This window comes from Podarcis bocagei (genome assembly GCF_964188305.1).
Source record: "Podarcis bocagei genome assembly, chromosome: 13".
In the NCBI taxonomy this organism is placed as follows: domain Eukaryota; kingdom Metazoa; phylum Chordata; class Lepidosauria; order Squamata; family Lacertidae; genus Podarcis; species Podarcis bocagei.
The window spans coordinates 55,267,906-55,283,822 of record NC_138138.1 but is presented as its reverse complement, the minus strand read 5'-3'; the positions used below and the strand labels follow the sequence as shown (position 1 = coordinate 55,283,822).

Sequence of the window (15,917 nt, the reverse complement as noted above, 5' to 3'; positions counted from 1 at the left end):
TGTGCGTCTCACAAGCGACTCACGTGCTGCTGGCAACGTCGAAGGAGCAAGCCTTGTTCCGGACGTCTGGCGTTTGGTCGGCTCGCGTTACCTTGAGGTGGCAAATCACGTACAACTGGAGGGGAGAAGGCAGGAGGTTAAAAAGGGCTTTTTGGGCAAACAGCAAGGGGACAGTGGCGACAGGTGTCAATCAACTGGTCGCATCCTTATTGCGTGAATATTCTGCCTTTTTCTCCAAAGAGCTCAACGAGACCGGCATGGTTCCCCCTTTCCACAACAACCCTGCGAGGCGAGCAAGGCTAACCGGCTCCCAGTGAGTTTCTTGGCTGTGTGGGAATTCGAACCCAGGTCTCCAAGGCCCTAGTTCTCATTTGATCCCCACCCAAAAACACTGTGGGATAGAGGTGGGGCTGAGAGGCAGTGACTGCCCCCCAGGGTCACATTCTGCGAGCTTCCTGGCCGAGTTGGCACAGGGATTCGAACCCTGCTCTTTCCCATGTCCTAGTCCGGCACTCTAACCATTGAACCACACTGCCTCTCTAATTTTAGGGCTTGCATAGGGCACGGGACTCACGCAATCGCTGCCCATCAGGAGAGGCAGCAAACCCACCTTGACCCAATCGGACCTCCATTTACCCTACAACTGTTTGATTTCTTTAGACCATTTATATAGCATTGAAGTCAGTGGATCCCCAACCCAGCTTCACTTGCTTCCTTAAAACCATCCCCGATAAAAAGACACACCACTCAGAATAGCAGTCTGCATGATCCGCTAAGGGAGACAAAAAAATTCAAGCCGCTCAGAATTGCAAAAGAGAATAATAATAATAATAATAATAATAATAATAATAATAATTTTTATTTATACCCCGCTGTCTCCAGCCAAGGCCGGGCTCAGAGCAGCTTACAAGCAATAAAAAAACCAAGTTGAATGATTACAACTTAAAAACAAAATTAAAATACAACATTAAAATATTAAAATGTAGCCTCATCGCAGGAGGAGAAGGAAAAGAAAAAAGAAAAAGAGGGAGGGAATCAAATTGGCTCCAAGCCAAAGGCCAGGTGGAACAACTCTGTCTTACAGGCCCTGCGGAAAGAAATCAGATCCTGCAGGGCCCTGGTCTCATGAGGCAGAGCGTTCCACCAGGCCGGGGCCAGTGTTGAAAAGGCCCTGCCTCTGGTTGAGGCTAATCTGACTTCCTTAGGGCCCGGGATCTCTAGGGTGTTGCTATATATGGACTTTAAGGTCCTCCATGGGGCATATGGGAGAGGCGGTCCTGTAGGTACGAGGGTCCTAGGCCGTGAAGGGCTTTAAAGGTCAAAAGCAGCACATTGAACCTGATCCTGTACTCCACCGGGAGCCAGTGTAGCTGGAAAAGCACTGGGTGAATCTGCTCCCATGGCAGAGACCCCGTGAGGAGCCTCGCTGCAGCATTCTGCACCCGCAGGAGTTTGTGGGACGGCTTCAAGGGCAGCCCCGCGTAGAGCGAATTACAGTAGTCAAGCCTGGAGGTGACCGTCACATGGATCACTGTGGCCAGGTCGGGGCGGGAAAGGGAAGGGACCAACTGCTTGATGCGGCGAAGGTGGAAAAATGTCGCCTTGGCTGTTGCTGTGACTTGCGCCTCCCTGGAAAGGGAGTTGATGAACTATGCAGAATTGGCGAAAATGACAGGTTAAGAGAAAACGACAACAGTGGCTTTGAAAAAGAATGGGAACCATTTATATTATACTTGCAGAAACAAAGAAAGTTGATAGACTTGATGGCAGGATTTAAATAAACATTCACATTATTAGTATTAGAAAATGTTTAGAAGATAGAGAAATATTATGGTCTTTTTGCTTTTACTTTTATGTCTTTAGGTTTGATGTTATGTTAATAACTTTTTTTCTGATGCGGAAGTTGGGGGAAGCCTAGGAGGGGAGGCAGGAAGGAATATATGGCAAATGTTAAAAATTTGAGATGTAATGAATGAAAAAGAAAAACGAATAAAAATTGTAAGAATTAATTGCAAAAACCCAGTTGAAGCTATTTCTGACCCCCGCAAGTAACGCAGCTGCCTCCAGGGGGCAGTGCAGCCCATTTCGCAAAACCCGCCTAGGCCATCCTGCTGCCCACCGGGCGCTTTGAACTATAACTCCCATCAGCGCCAGGTGGACAAAAGCTCTAGGGACGCTGCTCCCACAGAGCCGTGGGCCTAGATAAGGTCTCCCACACCGCCAAACCCCACCTGCTCACCATATTCCTGGAGTCCCCGGCAAACCGGAAGGCGTCCACCGTGAAACGTAGCGTCTCCTCTGAGACTCTGGGTGCGAGGAACGTAGATGAGACGCCGTCTTGCCTCCCGTCCACCAGACACCTGCGCCAAAGGGAGAAATCGTCACCGACTTTGGGGACTGGAGGGTGGCGGAAAGTTGACTGTTTCCCCCAGTTCTCATTCATTTATTAAATTTCAAATTTATTAAATTTGTTGACCACCCTTTGGGTGAAAAGGAAAGGAAATTCTTATGGCAGATTTCTGTTTCCAATGACTCAAGGTCAGCCTTTACGCTAGATTTCCCACCTACCTTTCCCCTTCCTTGGATAATAATAATAATAATAATAATAATAATAATAATAATAATAATTTATACCCCGCCCATCTGACTGAGTTTCCAGCCACTCTGGGCGGCTCCCAATCGAGTGTTAAAAACAATACAGCACTGAGGATACAGGATTGAGATTTTCTCAGGTTTCCCCCTGCAATTTAACTGGGTTTTTCCCTTTTCCCAGGGAAAAGCTGCTCTTTCGTGCTAAATCAGAGCAAACGTCAAGCCAGAATTGCCTGTTTGTGCCGATAGAGTGCTAAAGAGTGGATTTTTCCAAAGCTGCAGGACAAAAGAAGGCTGGATAAGCCCTCTGTTATTCTTTAGGAAGCACCATTTGCCGCGCACCGTGCTGATGGGAGGTTTAAGTCCCGACATAGCCGGAGATGCCGTCAGGAATCGAACCCAGAACCTTCTCTGCACACAAAACAAACGCTCTATCCCCCAAGTCACAGACCTTAGCGGGGAAGAGGCTTTTCTGCCCGAGGCCTTTAGATTGCTGGGCAAGAGATTACTAGCCAGACAGAAGGCATATTCCTATGTTTCCAAGCGAGGGAGGTGGAAGGGACCCCCTGAGGTCATCCAGTCCAACCCGCTGCAAGGCAGGAATCCCAGCAGAAGCGAAGCCTCAGAGGCTACTGGAAATAACGATTTTGCTCTGAGCGCTGCTGAAAATCAGGGAGCACTTTAATCATCCGTTTCCCATGTGGTCTTTGGAACTCCCTGCCACTTGATATTAGACAGGCACCTCCCTTGTACAGCTAGATGCACCCTCAAATCTCTTTTCTGTTTCGGCAAGCCAGCACCCAGATGCTGAAGGTGACTTGGCCTGTATTTTGTTAATTTTATTACATTTTATCAGCTTAAAAGTCCAGTTTCTTTAGTTTTTTGGCTGCTTTTAAATGAATAGGGTAATGCCGTTGTATGTGAACTGCTCATCGAATTGTTGTTGTTACCGTATTGGCCCGAATATAAACCGCACCCACAAATAAGCCGCAAAAAAAAAGAGAATAACCGAATATAAGCCGCTCCCGAAATCGCTGCGATTGGTAGAATTGTAACTCCGAGCCAATTTAAGCCTTCGGTCTCGCAAGCCCAGAAAAGTTACCGTACAATTGGCTAAAATGGAAAATGCTATTCAATTGCTACAATCCCACAGGTACTCAAGCTCGCAAATTGGCGACAAAACCATTCTTCTGTTCCGTTTTACCGCACGTCTGTTCCAGCAGCGATATCGTAAAAAAACCATTTTTCGTTCGGTCGCGAATTCAAGCCCTGCTTTAATAACTTTTCAGGGTCGGAATTTTTGGGAGGTGGGGAGAAAAAGTGCGGCTTATATCTGGGTCAATACGGTATTCAGGATAGAAGCCAGACTGGGGATAGCTCAGTTGGCAGAGCGCAAAACGGGTTGCGGGTTCGAATCCAACGATTCTGCGACAAAACTTACGAAATAAAACACTCATGCAAGGTATTCCTTACCCGTTGGAGTCGACAATGGCATACGTAGACCCCAAAGTGGCTTCAGGGCTGGCGATGCAGCTGTCCACAAAGATCCTTAGGGGAAGGTGGTTATCTGCCATGACTTGGGCTTGCAAGTGCAGGATCTCACCCAGCTGGAAACGAGAAGATAGCCGCTCTCCGCTCCAGTCATCTTGGTGGCGCGAGAGGGTGAGTGGGTTAATGCTGGCTCCCCAAATCATTTTTATTTTTTAAATTGCAAGCATAGCAGAAGAGAAAAGGAAATAACTTTTCCTGCTGACAGCGTGGTTCATTGCAGTGGCCCCAAGCCTGTGGAACAGCCTGCCACTTGAGCCTGGGCAGGGAAGGTCCCTTACTGAGCTGAAGGCCAGATTTAGGACTGATGAGGCCCTGAGCTACCGAAGGTAACGGGGCCCTTTATATGTCCAGCTGTCCTTTGTTCAACAACAAATTGTCGCTTTTTTGTTTATGGTAATTTAAGGACCTAAAAAGGAAAAGTTAAGAAATTTGACTACAATTGGAATATTGTTCTTGAATAATGATATTGGAAAACTGCTACATTTAGTTACAAGGAAATTCACGTGGGAGGGACTAGAGGAAGTCAAGTAATATGTTTATGAGGTTGGAAGTTTAACTAATTAATTAATTTGTATTGTTTATGTGTTTGATGTTATATCTTTTACTGCTATTTGCTTTATTTTCTTCTTTTTTGTTGTTTTACCTGTTTTACAGTATGTGTTATAGTTGTATGAAAATCAATAAATAATTTATGGACGTAACAGGTATCAAAAGCCATTTGCACATCGCAAAATATGTATTTTATCAAAGTGATTGTTGAAGCGAAATACAATTAAGTAGAAGTATATTTATAGTGAAGTAATTATTAAGCTCTAACTTAAAATGATTTTTAATTCATAAATTATTGCAAATATTTAAGGTTTATGATTTCTCTGTTTCCTTCTGAGGAAACTGAATAGTTCAGTGAAACGAGGTTTGTACCCGGCGTCCCGTTAAGGCTTTGTTCAGTTCTAGGTTTTCCTAATTTTTTCCTTAAACTTCTTGATTTTTGTTATTCAGTTTGATTCTAGAAGATAATATTTCTAGTCGATTACTTCTCGTTTCAGGGATTTTCACAGTATTTCACCCGTTTTGTGTAATTTCGCGGTTCCGTGACTGTCTTTTTTTCTACCGGCTTCAGGAAAGAAGCCAGCATTTCATAAAACAATTTTGCTGCCCTAACAGCAGCAAAGGTTAGCAACTTCAGGAGTGAGAGGGCTAAACAGAGCTTGTGAAGAAGGGACCCAAGGGTCATCTAGACCAACCCGCTGTGAGGCAGGAATATGCAGCTGTTTCATGCAGGGTTCGAACCCGCAACCTTGGCTGATGTAGTTATCCTGCGTTCAAGAGCTATTAGCCAGAACAGCCAAGCAGAAACTCCATTTTTCAGAGACAGCGAACCGCAGCGACGTCTGCGGGCTTTGGGGGTTTATCTGGCTGTCCCCTGTCGGAGGCAGGAGACTTGGGCTAAGGGGAAATTTGCATCCTTTAAGCCCTGGTGCTCAGCAGCCCTGGATCCTAACCGGACGGGTTTGGGGGCTTTGAGCTAGGCGCTTCCCACACCCCGAATCCACCCTTTTCCTTACCGTTCATGAGTCGCAACGAGAACCCGAGCCTCGCTTCGGCCGACACGGTGGACTTGAAGGGAGCCCAGGTGGGCTGGATGGCCAGGCTGGAGACGTTGCCTTTCCTGGAAACGGGGAGACAAGCAGCTGAGAACTCAGTCCAAAGACTGTGGGGCACCTAGATGCCATCCAGACTGACCCGCCACCCTCGGGAGCGAGAAATCGCTTCCTGCTCCGCCCATTACTCCTCGCTGCTCCCAGACATCTAGGGGGTTGGCAGGGCAGAAGACGGGGATCCTCTACAGTGGGAGGAGCCACAGCCAATAATGGGAGGAGCTAAAGGCCTCCATCCACAGACATTTAAAGAGGTATCATACCGCTTTAAACCATCCAGTCTTCCCCCAAAGAATTCTGGGAGTTGTAGTTTGCTAAGGGGGCCAAGAGATGTTAGGAGAATGAACCATCTCTCTCTCAGAACTACAATTCCCAGAGCGCTTTAACTATCAAGACCTCTTGCCCAGGGTACTTTGGGAATTGTAGCCCATTGGATGTGCCTGAACTACAACTCCCATCATGCAGCAGGCTGGCAGGGGCTGATGGGAGGCAGCTCCCAACTCCCAATAGCACCAGAATAAATCAATAATAATAATAATTTATACCCCGCCCATCTGGCTGGGTTTCCCCAGCCACTCTGGGCGGCTTCCAACAGAACATTAAAATACAATAATCTATTAAACATTAAAAGCTTCCCTAAACAGGGCTGCCTTCAGATGTCTTCTAAAAGTTTGGTAATTATTTTTCTCTTTGACATCTGGTGGGAGGGCGTTCCACAGGGCGGGGGCCACCACCAAGAAGGCCCTCTGCCTGGTTCCCTGTAACTTGGCTTCTCACAATGAGGGAAACGCCAGAAGGCCCTCGGAGCTGGACCTGGGGGGGTGTGAATGATGGGGGTGGAGACGCTCCTTCAGATCTACTGGGCCTTTGAGGCCGTTTAGGGCTTTCAAGGTCAGCACCAACACTTTGAATTGTGCTCAGAAACGTACTGGGAGCCAATGCAGGTCTCTCAGGACCGGTGTTATGTGGTCTCCCAGTCCCCAGTCTAGCTGCCGCATTCTGGATTAGTTGCAGTTTCCGGGTCACCTTCAAAGGTAACCCCACGTAGAGCGCATGGCAGTAGTCCAAGCGGGAGATAACCAGAGCATGCGCCACTCTGGCCGGACAGTCTGAGGGCAGGGAGGGTCTCATCCTGCGTACCAGATGGAGCTGGTAGACAGCCGCCCTGGACACAGAACTGACCTGCGCCTCCATGGACAGCGGTGAGTCCAAAATGACTCCCAGGCTGCGCACCTGGTCCTTCAGGGACACAGTTGCCCCATTCAGGACCAGGGAGTCCCCCACACCTGACCGCCTCCTGTCCCCCTAAAACAGTACTTCTGTCTTGTCAGGATTCAACCTCAATCTGTAATACAGTAAAACATCAGACATTAAAAGCTTCCCTGAACAGGGCTGCCTTCAGGTGTCTTCTAAAAGTCAGATAGTTGTCTATTTCCTTGACATCTGGTGGAAGGGAGTTCCACAGGGCGGGCGCCACCACCGAGAAGGCCCTGTGCCTGGTTCAGGCCTTATGCACTGACGGAGGCTGAAGAAAGCCGCAGCCCCAGAGAGACGAAGGACCGCAAATTGGGGGGAAGAACTTCACCTGTTGGATTTCTGCCTATCTACCCCTCTTTTAAAGGCACAGGAGCAATTCTCCAGACCCTCTCCTACCCATGAAGCGGCGCTATGTTAGCTTCCATTCCGGCATTGATGGGGGTTGGTTTGGATGACCCCCAGAGGGGGTCACCCTACAATTCTGCGAGTCTACGAACAAAAGCCAAGGGCTTGCTAAGGTGAAAAAAGCCTTGCTTCACCCCACACCCAACCGGCAGCCTTCCTCACCTGGGGTAGTGGCACTCAATGGGTATCTCTGCAGCGTTGGTCCTGGTGATTATGGGATTGGCGGAAGGAGACGGCTTGTGGAAGAGACTCGTTCGGTAGATCAGCGTTTCCGGAGTCATCTGGAAGGAAAGGGAGATGGGTCGGCTTTCAGAGCTCTTAATAGGATTTACTGCAGGATCCGTCCATTCTGAGAACTTTAGCTTTCCTGGAAAAAAGGTGGCTCCTCGCCGGCTGTTTTTGGCAAAGGATCGGGCCCCACCGAAAGGCCCCCGTCCCCTGGGACGGTTTCCCGGCCAGCCCCACAGAAAGCTACGGGGCTCAGGAAGAAAATTAACAACAACAACAACAATAATAAAATTATTTATATCCCGCCCTCCCCAGCCAAGACAGGGCTCAGGGCGGCTGACACCAGATATAAAACAATGGATTGAAACACCACTTAAAAAACAAGATTAAAAGACAACATTAAAATGCAGAGTTGACCTACGGAACTCCCTGCCACAGGAGGCGGCGGCGACCGCCGACTGAAATGGCGAGGACTGGGCAAATTCGTGGAGGAGCTGAGGGCTGTTTGTGGCTGCCATGGGCCTGATCCTGCAGGCTCTGTTTTTTGGGACAGGGAGGAGAAGGCTATTTGTGGAGGGTTAAGGCTATCATCGAGTGGCTATCCCACAGCTGGAGGCAGCAATGAAAGAGGCCGGAAAACGCAGGAGGGGAGCGTTGGGTCTTGGGTTCGAATCCTGATTGCGGGTTTCCCAGTAATGGGCTAGCTGGTGGCCTGATCCTGCAAAGCCTCTTTTTGCATTCCTATAAAGTCCAGGGGTCAGCAAACTTTTTCAGCAGGGGGCCGGTCCACTGGCCCTCAGACCTTGTGGGGGGCCGGACTATATTTTTGGGGGAGGGAAATGAACGAATTCCTATTCCCCACAAATAACCCAAAGATGCATTTTAAATAAAAAGCACACATTCTACTCATGTAAAAAACCCCGGCAAGCCCCACAAATAACCCAGAGGTGCATTTTAAATAAAAGGACACTTTCTACTCGTGTAAAAATACCAGGCAGGCCCCACAAATAACCCAGAAATGCATTTTAAATAAAAGGGCACATTCTACTCATGTAAAAACACACTGATTCTTGGACCATCTGTGGACCGGATTTAGAAAGCGATTGGGCCGGATCCGGCCCCCGGGCCCCAGTTTGCCTACTCATGCTATAAACAAGGCGTGTCCAAAGTCCGTTTTGGGGGCCTAATCCGGCCCCCAAAAGCCGGTTTAATCTGGCCCCTGTGGCAGTTAATTTCCCGGGGTAAAATCCTAAAGAAACCTCAACTACTTCAATCTTTAAAAAACGCCAACTTTGGGGTAAAATCCTGAATAAAGCCCAACAACTTCAAACCCCCCCCAAGTCAACAACTTTGGTCGGCCTCCACAGCCCTTCGCTTCATCAAATCTGGCCCTCTTTGGAAAAAGTTTGGACACTACTGCGTATAAACGTTTAGGCAAAAAAACCCCAAAGTTGACAAACACACAAACACACAATTCCTTGTTTTTAGTAAACTCCCATCAATGCAGCAATCACCGAGCTTAGCCCTTGCAAGACAGATTACGCTAGTAGGATTGCAAGAAGTTTTGTGAGGTCAAAATGTAATTAAGTTTGATTTAATAAGGTGAAGATTTAGGTTAGTTTGTTTAAAAAACTTTTTGGAAAATAAGATTTTTTTTTAAAAAAAAGAAGTTTTGTCGAGGTGGAGTATTCGAAATATTACAAGAAAGACTAGGAAAAGAGTTATTAATTAAGGATAATTGATTTGATAAAGATTTATGTTTGTTTAAAAAACTTTTTGGAAAATTAATTAAAAAATTTCCAAAAAGAAAGTTTTGTGAGGTGGAGAATTTGAAATATTACAAGACAGACTAGGAAAAGACTTATTAATTAAGGATAATTAAATGCTATATAAAAATTAAGCCTCCTGCTCCTTTCCATGGGGCTGGCCTGGGAGACCCACCCTCCCGGGGGGTTCTGCCCCATGTTGCTCAACACCCCTAGCACCCCATCTTTAAGCTGCACCCCTGAAGCTGGACCCACCCTCCTCCAAAACCCCCCACAAAAACCCTTCCATCCCAAAGAACCCAAGGCACCTGGACTGCGATGCCACACTGATGGAGACCCGCCTCAAAGAGGACCACGTCGGTGGTGCCAGCGGCGAAGGACACCGGGGCGCAAGAGGCTGCCCCCAAAGTCAGGTCTGAGGGGGACACCAGCCTGCCCACCCCAAAGAGATCTCGGTGCACGGCCACCACCAGGCGATGTGGCTCGCAGGAAACCTTCACAGCGTGGGGCGTGGCAGGAGCGGCCCTGGAAAAAACAGAGGAAGGGGGCAAGGGGACATGATCCGAGGTCTCTGGCTCCCACCAGGCAGGACTCTGGGGGTCAGCAAAAGCCCCCTGGCAGAAAAAAACGCCCCACAGCAAAAACAGCCCCATCGCAAACTCCTGCCCCATAGCTGCAGTCCCGGTGCGCAATGAAGCTGAGACCCAAGTGATTGTCCTTTTATACTGCTTTCTGACTCCGCCCACAGTCAGCTGACTCAAGCAATTAAGACCCGCCTTGTCCCGCCCTCATTCCCCCAGGGTCCTAAAACCCGCAGGGTTTTTTTTTTATAATAATAATTTATTATTTATACCCCACCCATCTGGTTGGGTTTCCCCAGCCACTCTGGGCGGCTTCCAACAAAACACTAAAATACAATAACGTATTAAACGTTAAAAGCTTCCCGAAACAGGGCTGCCTTCAGATGTCTTCTAAAAGTCAGATAGTTGTTTATTTCCTTGACATCTGGTGGGAGGGAGAATTACCAAGGAAGGAGGAATGGAAAATAAAACTGATGGAGTATGCAGAACTGGCAAAGCTGACTGGGAGAATTCAAAACCAGAAAGACCAGGACTACCTTAAGGATTGGAAGAAATATATGACTTATTTGAAAAACAATAGCATTAATGTAAGCTCGCTTGTAGGTTTACAAGAAGTTTTGTAAGAGGGCCTATATAAATTATTGTAAAATTATTTCGGAAGGAAATAATTCGGAAATGAAGTTGAAAAGCATTAATTATAATAACAAAACGCAAGAATTGATAGCAGATCTGAAAATCACTTGACAGAATTGATGTAAGCCTCAGGCTATAATAGCCAAAATGAAGATGATGTGATGTGAAGTTTTGTTTGGAAAACATATGCAAAAATTAATAAACATGATTTATTTTAAAAAGAGAGAGAGAGATCGCAGCCCGTGTCTCGTTTTCAAGGAGATGAAATGCTATCGGCTATTTATCGCACGTTATTCATTCGTATTTGTTTGCAGGGAGGGTTATAAAATATTGCACTGGTTAATAGTCACCCCAAACTTTCCAAGATACTATCAGTTTCCTTTATTGCAGGAAGTCTGACACATTTTGGGGGTCATGGAAATAGAAGGAATCCACTTTAACTTTCCAGCCTGAAATGGACAGGATGTGATTGATTGGGGGGGAAACCTACCTGGAGTTTCACCTGGGAGTCACAGGTGTAGCCAATGGTCAGGATAATTAGACTTTTCAGGTCTTTCCAGAGAGGTAAACTTTTAAACAGATCATCAGATTTTCAGATCATCTATTTCACAAGTTTTATACACTGGGGGATGGTAATAAAAATTCAAAAAAATCAAAGCGGTTTGCCATTGAATCAATTAATTGATGGAAATTGTAAATTTGTGGAATATAAGGCTTTGCAAGTAAAGTACGGATTAACCAGTGAAACACAATGGCAATATATCCAATTGAAACATATTTGCAAAGGCGGTTTTGCCCTGACGCTATAGCAGCATGGGAAACACCCTTGCTGCTACAAGATTTAATTTTGGAAGTCAATCAATGAAATTTTTTTATTGAGAAATTGGTAGAATAAATTTGGAAGAAATTCTTCCAATTTTCCTTCTTCTTCCAATTTTCCTTCTTATTTTTTCTTTTTCTTTTCTTCCTTTTCCCTTTCTTGTTCTTTTTTATATATATGCACTTATCTGAAAAATATATCTGTGTATGTATTTGTATGTATTTTGCTTGTATTTTGTAATAATTATGTTAAATGAAATTTAATAATAATAAAGGTTTAATCTCTGCAACAAAAACAAAAAACTCTATAAAACCATACTCAACAGGAAGAAATGTGATTTAGAATACGATAGACAAAAATGGAGTGAAGAGTTAGAGGTACAGATAACAAAATGATATATGGGAGTCAAGTATAAAATCAACAGAAATAGCCTCTATGGATCTAAGGCTAAGACTTATTCAACAGAAAATAATATTCAGAGTCCACTGGACTCCAGCAAAACTATACCAGAATAAAATAACAAATGCAGACAACTGCTGGAGATGTGGGAGTAAAAATGTGAACTTAGTACATATGATGATTAACTGCCCGATGATAAGATCATTTTGGTGCGAGGTGAAGATATATATAGCAAGAGTAATAAAAAGAAATTGTTATTTAGGGGAACTGAATTTAATTCTAAATTATATTCCTGAAACGTGGGAGATTTCAGGGTCAAAAAAATAATAATGGATGTACCCCGTGCTATATTATAAGCAAAAAAACATTGTTTTGATGAATTGGAAGAGCCGCAAAAAGATTCCATTGAGCACATGGATTGATAATATGGACAGATTGGCTACATACTAAGGCCCGGGGGCCGGATCCGGCCCAATCGCCTTCTAAATCCAGCCCACAGACGGTCCGGGAATCAGCGTGTTTTTACATGAGTAGAATGTGTCCTTTTATTTAAAATGCATCTCTGGGTTATTTGTGGGGCCTGCCTGGTGTTTTTCCATGAGTAGAAGGTGTGCTTTTATTTAAAATGCACCTCTGGGTTATTTGTAGGGCATAGGAATTCGTTCACACACCCCCTCCCTGCAAAGATAGTCATTAATACTTTTCAAAGTATCAGACCCACAAGGTCTGAGGGACAGTGGACCGGCCCCCTGCCGAGAAAGTTTGCTGACCCCTGGTCTAGATTGTTATAAGAATTTAAGGTCTCAAATATATAAATTAAATGTTTACACATGTACAAGGCAAACACATACCGTATTTTTTGCACCATAACACTCACTTTTTTCCTCCTAGAAAGTAAGGGGAAATGTCTGTGCGTGTTATGGAGGGAATGCCTACGGGTGGCATGCCTACAGATTTTCCTCCTCTAAAAACTATGTGCGTGTTATGGTCGGGTGCGTGTTATAGAGCAAAAAATACGGTACATAAGTATATATACCACGTGTCTGAAATACTACAGGAGAGCAATCCTGAAAGCACTTTGACACTCCCAAATTGACCTCAAATATTTCTCTGCAAGGAGGGAGGGAATGGGGAAAACCTTCCCATTTTCTTTTCGCTTGCAAATCCTGTCTTAAGGGTGCGTTTGTGTAGGAATAGGTGAGCCTGTGACTTGGACTCAGGAACTAAAGTATTTACCATCACAAAAGAATGGCCAGGCTGCCCAGGTAAAGCAATCAGGGACCATTATCAGGTACCCTTGCAGACAGGATTTCTGCTGTAGACTGCCTCCTTCTGTGATGTATGCATGATGTTTTGGGCTACAGGGTGGGCAATTTCAAGAGTCTATATAAAGGCTTGCACACCATTATTCTGGGTCCCTCCTCCCTCCTGCGTGTGGTGAGTGAGGACCCTGTTGCAACAGTTTAGTAAAGGTCAGGCTTACTAGCCGCTTTGCGTCTCAATATTCTCTGGTTGGCCTCTGTTATTTTCTCCTGCCAATGTTGTTGTTGTTGAGTCGCTTCCCCCCCACCAGCCCCAAAGAGCAGGTCGAAAGGAACCCCGCTGGGCTCCGGAGGCTTTGGGTGAACGCATCTTGAACGCACAGAACACACCTTATTTAAGAAGGGAAGAACAAGAAATCAATTTTTTTCACCCTGTTCTCCCCCTCCCCGCTCCTATAGAGCGAAAAATACGGTAGATTTTCAGACAGGACTGATGAACAGGACTGAATAAGATGTAAAAGTATGTTTAATTACTGTTGAAAATGATATGTTAAAAAACTAATAAAAGTATATTTTAAAAAGACCTTATTTTTTTTATTACACCATCCATCTGGAAACACCCCCCCCAACTTTCTGTGGGGTGGTAGCATTTTGGAAAGGCCGCTTTGGGGAGAAATAATATTGACAGAGCAAAGGTCATTGAGCTGTGCGGTGACTGGGAACAGGATGAGGGCCTGAAATTTTTGACTTGGAAAAAGGAGGGAGGAGGTAAAAGGGGGGCAGCCAGGCCACCCCAGACACCCCAAAACCTTGCCCACATCCCTCTTCCGTGGCAGCTCGCCCCGTGGCAACCCTGCCCCCGGGCACCCGCCAACCTGCCTGCTTTTGGCCAGGGAAGGTTGGCGCCGATTGGGAAATTGATTCGTTGGCAGGTTGTGACTTTGTCCAAACTTTGCCCAGGTCGACGTTTTTGACGGGGAGAAGAGGAAATTGCGATTTTCGGAAGCGCACCTGGCCCCCCAACTAGAGAGCGACCTGGTGGAAGGACCCGCTCCGTGCCAGGGAGATGACAACTTCTTTTGACAAGCAAGTAGACATCTGAAGGCAGCCCTGTTTAGGGAAGCTTTTAAGGTTTAATAGGTTGCATTTTAATGTTTGAATGTTGTGTTTTAATCTTGTTTTTTAAGGTATATTTCAATCAATTGTTTTTATATTTGGTGTTAGCCGCCCTGAGCCTGGTCTTGGCTGGGGAGGTAATATGAAGATATTCACGTTTCATATTGCATTTTATGCTGTTTTTTCGTTGCATCAATTGTTTTAAATTTGTTGTTAGCTGCCCTGAGCCCGGGAAGGGCGGGGTATAAATAAAAAATTATCTTTATATATTATTATAAAAAAGAATATGGGGAGAAAGTACACCGGGCGAGAAAAAGGTAAACCCGAAGAAAGGAAAGCGAGGGAGGAGTCCGAGGGTTGCCGAGTTGGAAGGGAACCCCAGCGGTCATCCAGCCCAACCCGCTGCAACACAGGAAAACCCAACTCCCCGTTCATCTTTGCAGCTTTCAGGTCCCGCCAGATATTCCGCCTCGCTCCACCTCCATCGACATGGACGCTCCTCCAGAACCCAGCGTGGCCAAAGAGTACGAAGATCTCCAAAGCCTGGATGTGCCAGGCGAACGTGGGCAGCACTTCGGGAGAGGTACGCAGGGGGGATGGAGCGGGGCCGGCCCATCGGACTGGGTGTGGAGAGGGCCAGATTTAGGTTTGACGTGGCCCTCAGCTACTGAAGGTAATGGGGCCCTTTCTATGTCCAGCTGTCCTTTGTCAACACCAAATTGCCGCTGTTTTTGTGTGTGGAATATACCGTATTTTCCGCTCTATGGGACGCACCCGACCATAGGACGCACCTTGTTTTAGAGGGGGAGAACCAGAAAAAACCTCTCCCCCTCTCTGCCCAGCGCCCCTTCAGCGAAGCGGCAGGAGGTGCGCGCAGAGAGGGGGAAAATTTTTTTTCTTGTTTTCCCCCTCTAAAACAAGGTGCCGTTCAAGGTGTGTTCAGTCGCCTTCAGGCGGCTACCTTGGAAGCCCGGAGGAGAGCGAGAGGGGTCAGTGCGCACCGACCCCTCTCGCTCTCCAGGCTTCAGAGAAGGCAACCCAAAGCCTCAAGAGTGTGGCGGGAGTTTCCGCTGCACTCCGGAGGCTTTGGGTTCCTTTCGACCTGCTCTTTGGGGCTGGCTGGGGGAAGCGCACCGCCAGCCCCAAAGAGCAGGTCGGGGAGCAGCGGAAAGGCGCGCAGCTTCCCCGCTGCTCCGCAAGCTTCTTGGGGCTGCCGGGGAAGCCCAGGTTTTGCCCCCCCCCGCCCCAAAGAGCAAAGAAGCCAAGACAGCGAGCGGGATGCATCCCGCTCGCTGTCTTGGCTTCTGCCATAGCTGCGCGCAACCTCTCCAGCCGGGAAAGGCTGCACACGGCTATGGCTTCTTTAGTCCCGCGCAACCTCTCCGGCAGAGAGAGGCTGCGCGCGGCTGTGGCAATACCCCCACCTCCCGCCAAAGCCCACAGGAGCTGCTCACCCTTTAAGGAGCGCATGGCTCCTGTGGGCTTTTCTACGAGGAGGGAGAAGGGGCTGACTGGCCACATCAGTCCCTTCTCCCTCCTGAGGAAAAGCCTGCAAGAGCCGCGCAGAGCTTGTGTGCGGCTTTTGGGGGCTTTTCCTGCCTGCCTCCCCCCTGCACTCGCTCCATAAGACGCACACACATTTCCCCATA

General features: G+C 46.9%; 2 protein-coding genes and 1 long non-coding RNA gene across 5 annotated transcripts in view; 2 read left to right on the top strand and 1 right to left on the bottom strand.

The window, feature by feature from the left end:
• Positions 1-10,357, bottom strand: part of LOC308570789 (zona pellucida sperm-binding protein 3-like) — a 31,593-nt gene extending 21,236 nt beyond the window's left edge. Inside the window, exons 1-6 of the mRNA XM_081165706.1 lie at positions 9,766-10,357; positions 7,626-7,744; positions 5,709-5,812; positions 4,066-4,237; positions 2,240-2,360; positions 24-115 (exon numbers count right to left, since the gene is read on the bottom strand). Of these exons, the coding sequence (XP_081021832.1) occupies positions 24-115; positions 2,240-2,360; positions 4,066-4,237; positions 5,709-5,812; positions 7,626-7,744; positions 9,766-10,128 (971 nt within the window). The 5' untranslated portion in view covers positions 10,129-10,357. The remainder of the gene's footprint in view (positions 1-23; positions 116-2,239; positions 2,361-4,065; positions 4,238-5,708; positions 5,813-7,625; positions 7,745-9,765) is intronic.
• LOC308572336 overlaps positions 1-15,917 on the top strand; it is a 72,143-nt gene that overhangs the window by 38,138 nt on the left and 18,088 nt on the right. The gene's annotated exons all lie outside the window — the stretch shown is intronic.
• Positions 1-15,917, top strand: part of LOC308572174 (asialoglycoprotein receptor 1-like) — a 34,844-nt gene that overhangs the window by 3,444 nt on the left and 15,483 nt on the right. Inside the window, exons 1-3 of one of the 3 annotated variants that reach the window (XM_081168142.1) lie at positions 13,865-13,920; positions 14,113-14,283; positions 14,712-14,851. In XM_081168142.1, the coding sequence (XP_081024268.1) occupies positions 14,758-14,851 (94 nt within the window). In that variant the 5' untranslated portion in view covers positions 13,865-13,920; positions 14,113-14,283; positions 14,712-14,757. Of the gene's footprint in view, positions 1-13,864; positions 13,921-14,112; positions 14,284-14,711; positions 14,852-15,917 lie in introns of those variants that run through there. The other 2 variants (XM_081168141.1, XM_081168140.1) reach the window with 2 other exon arrangements.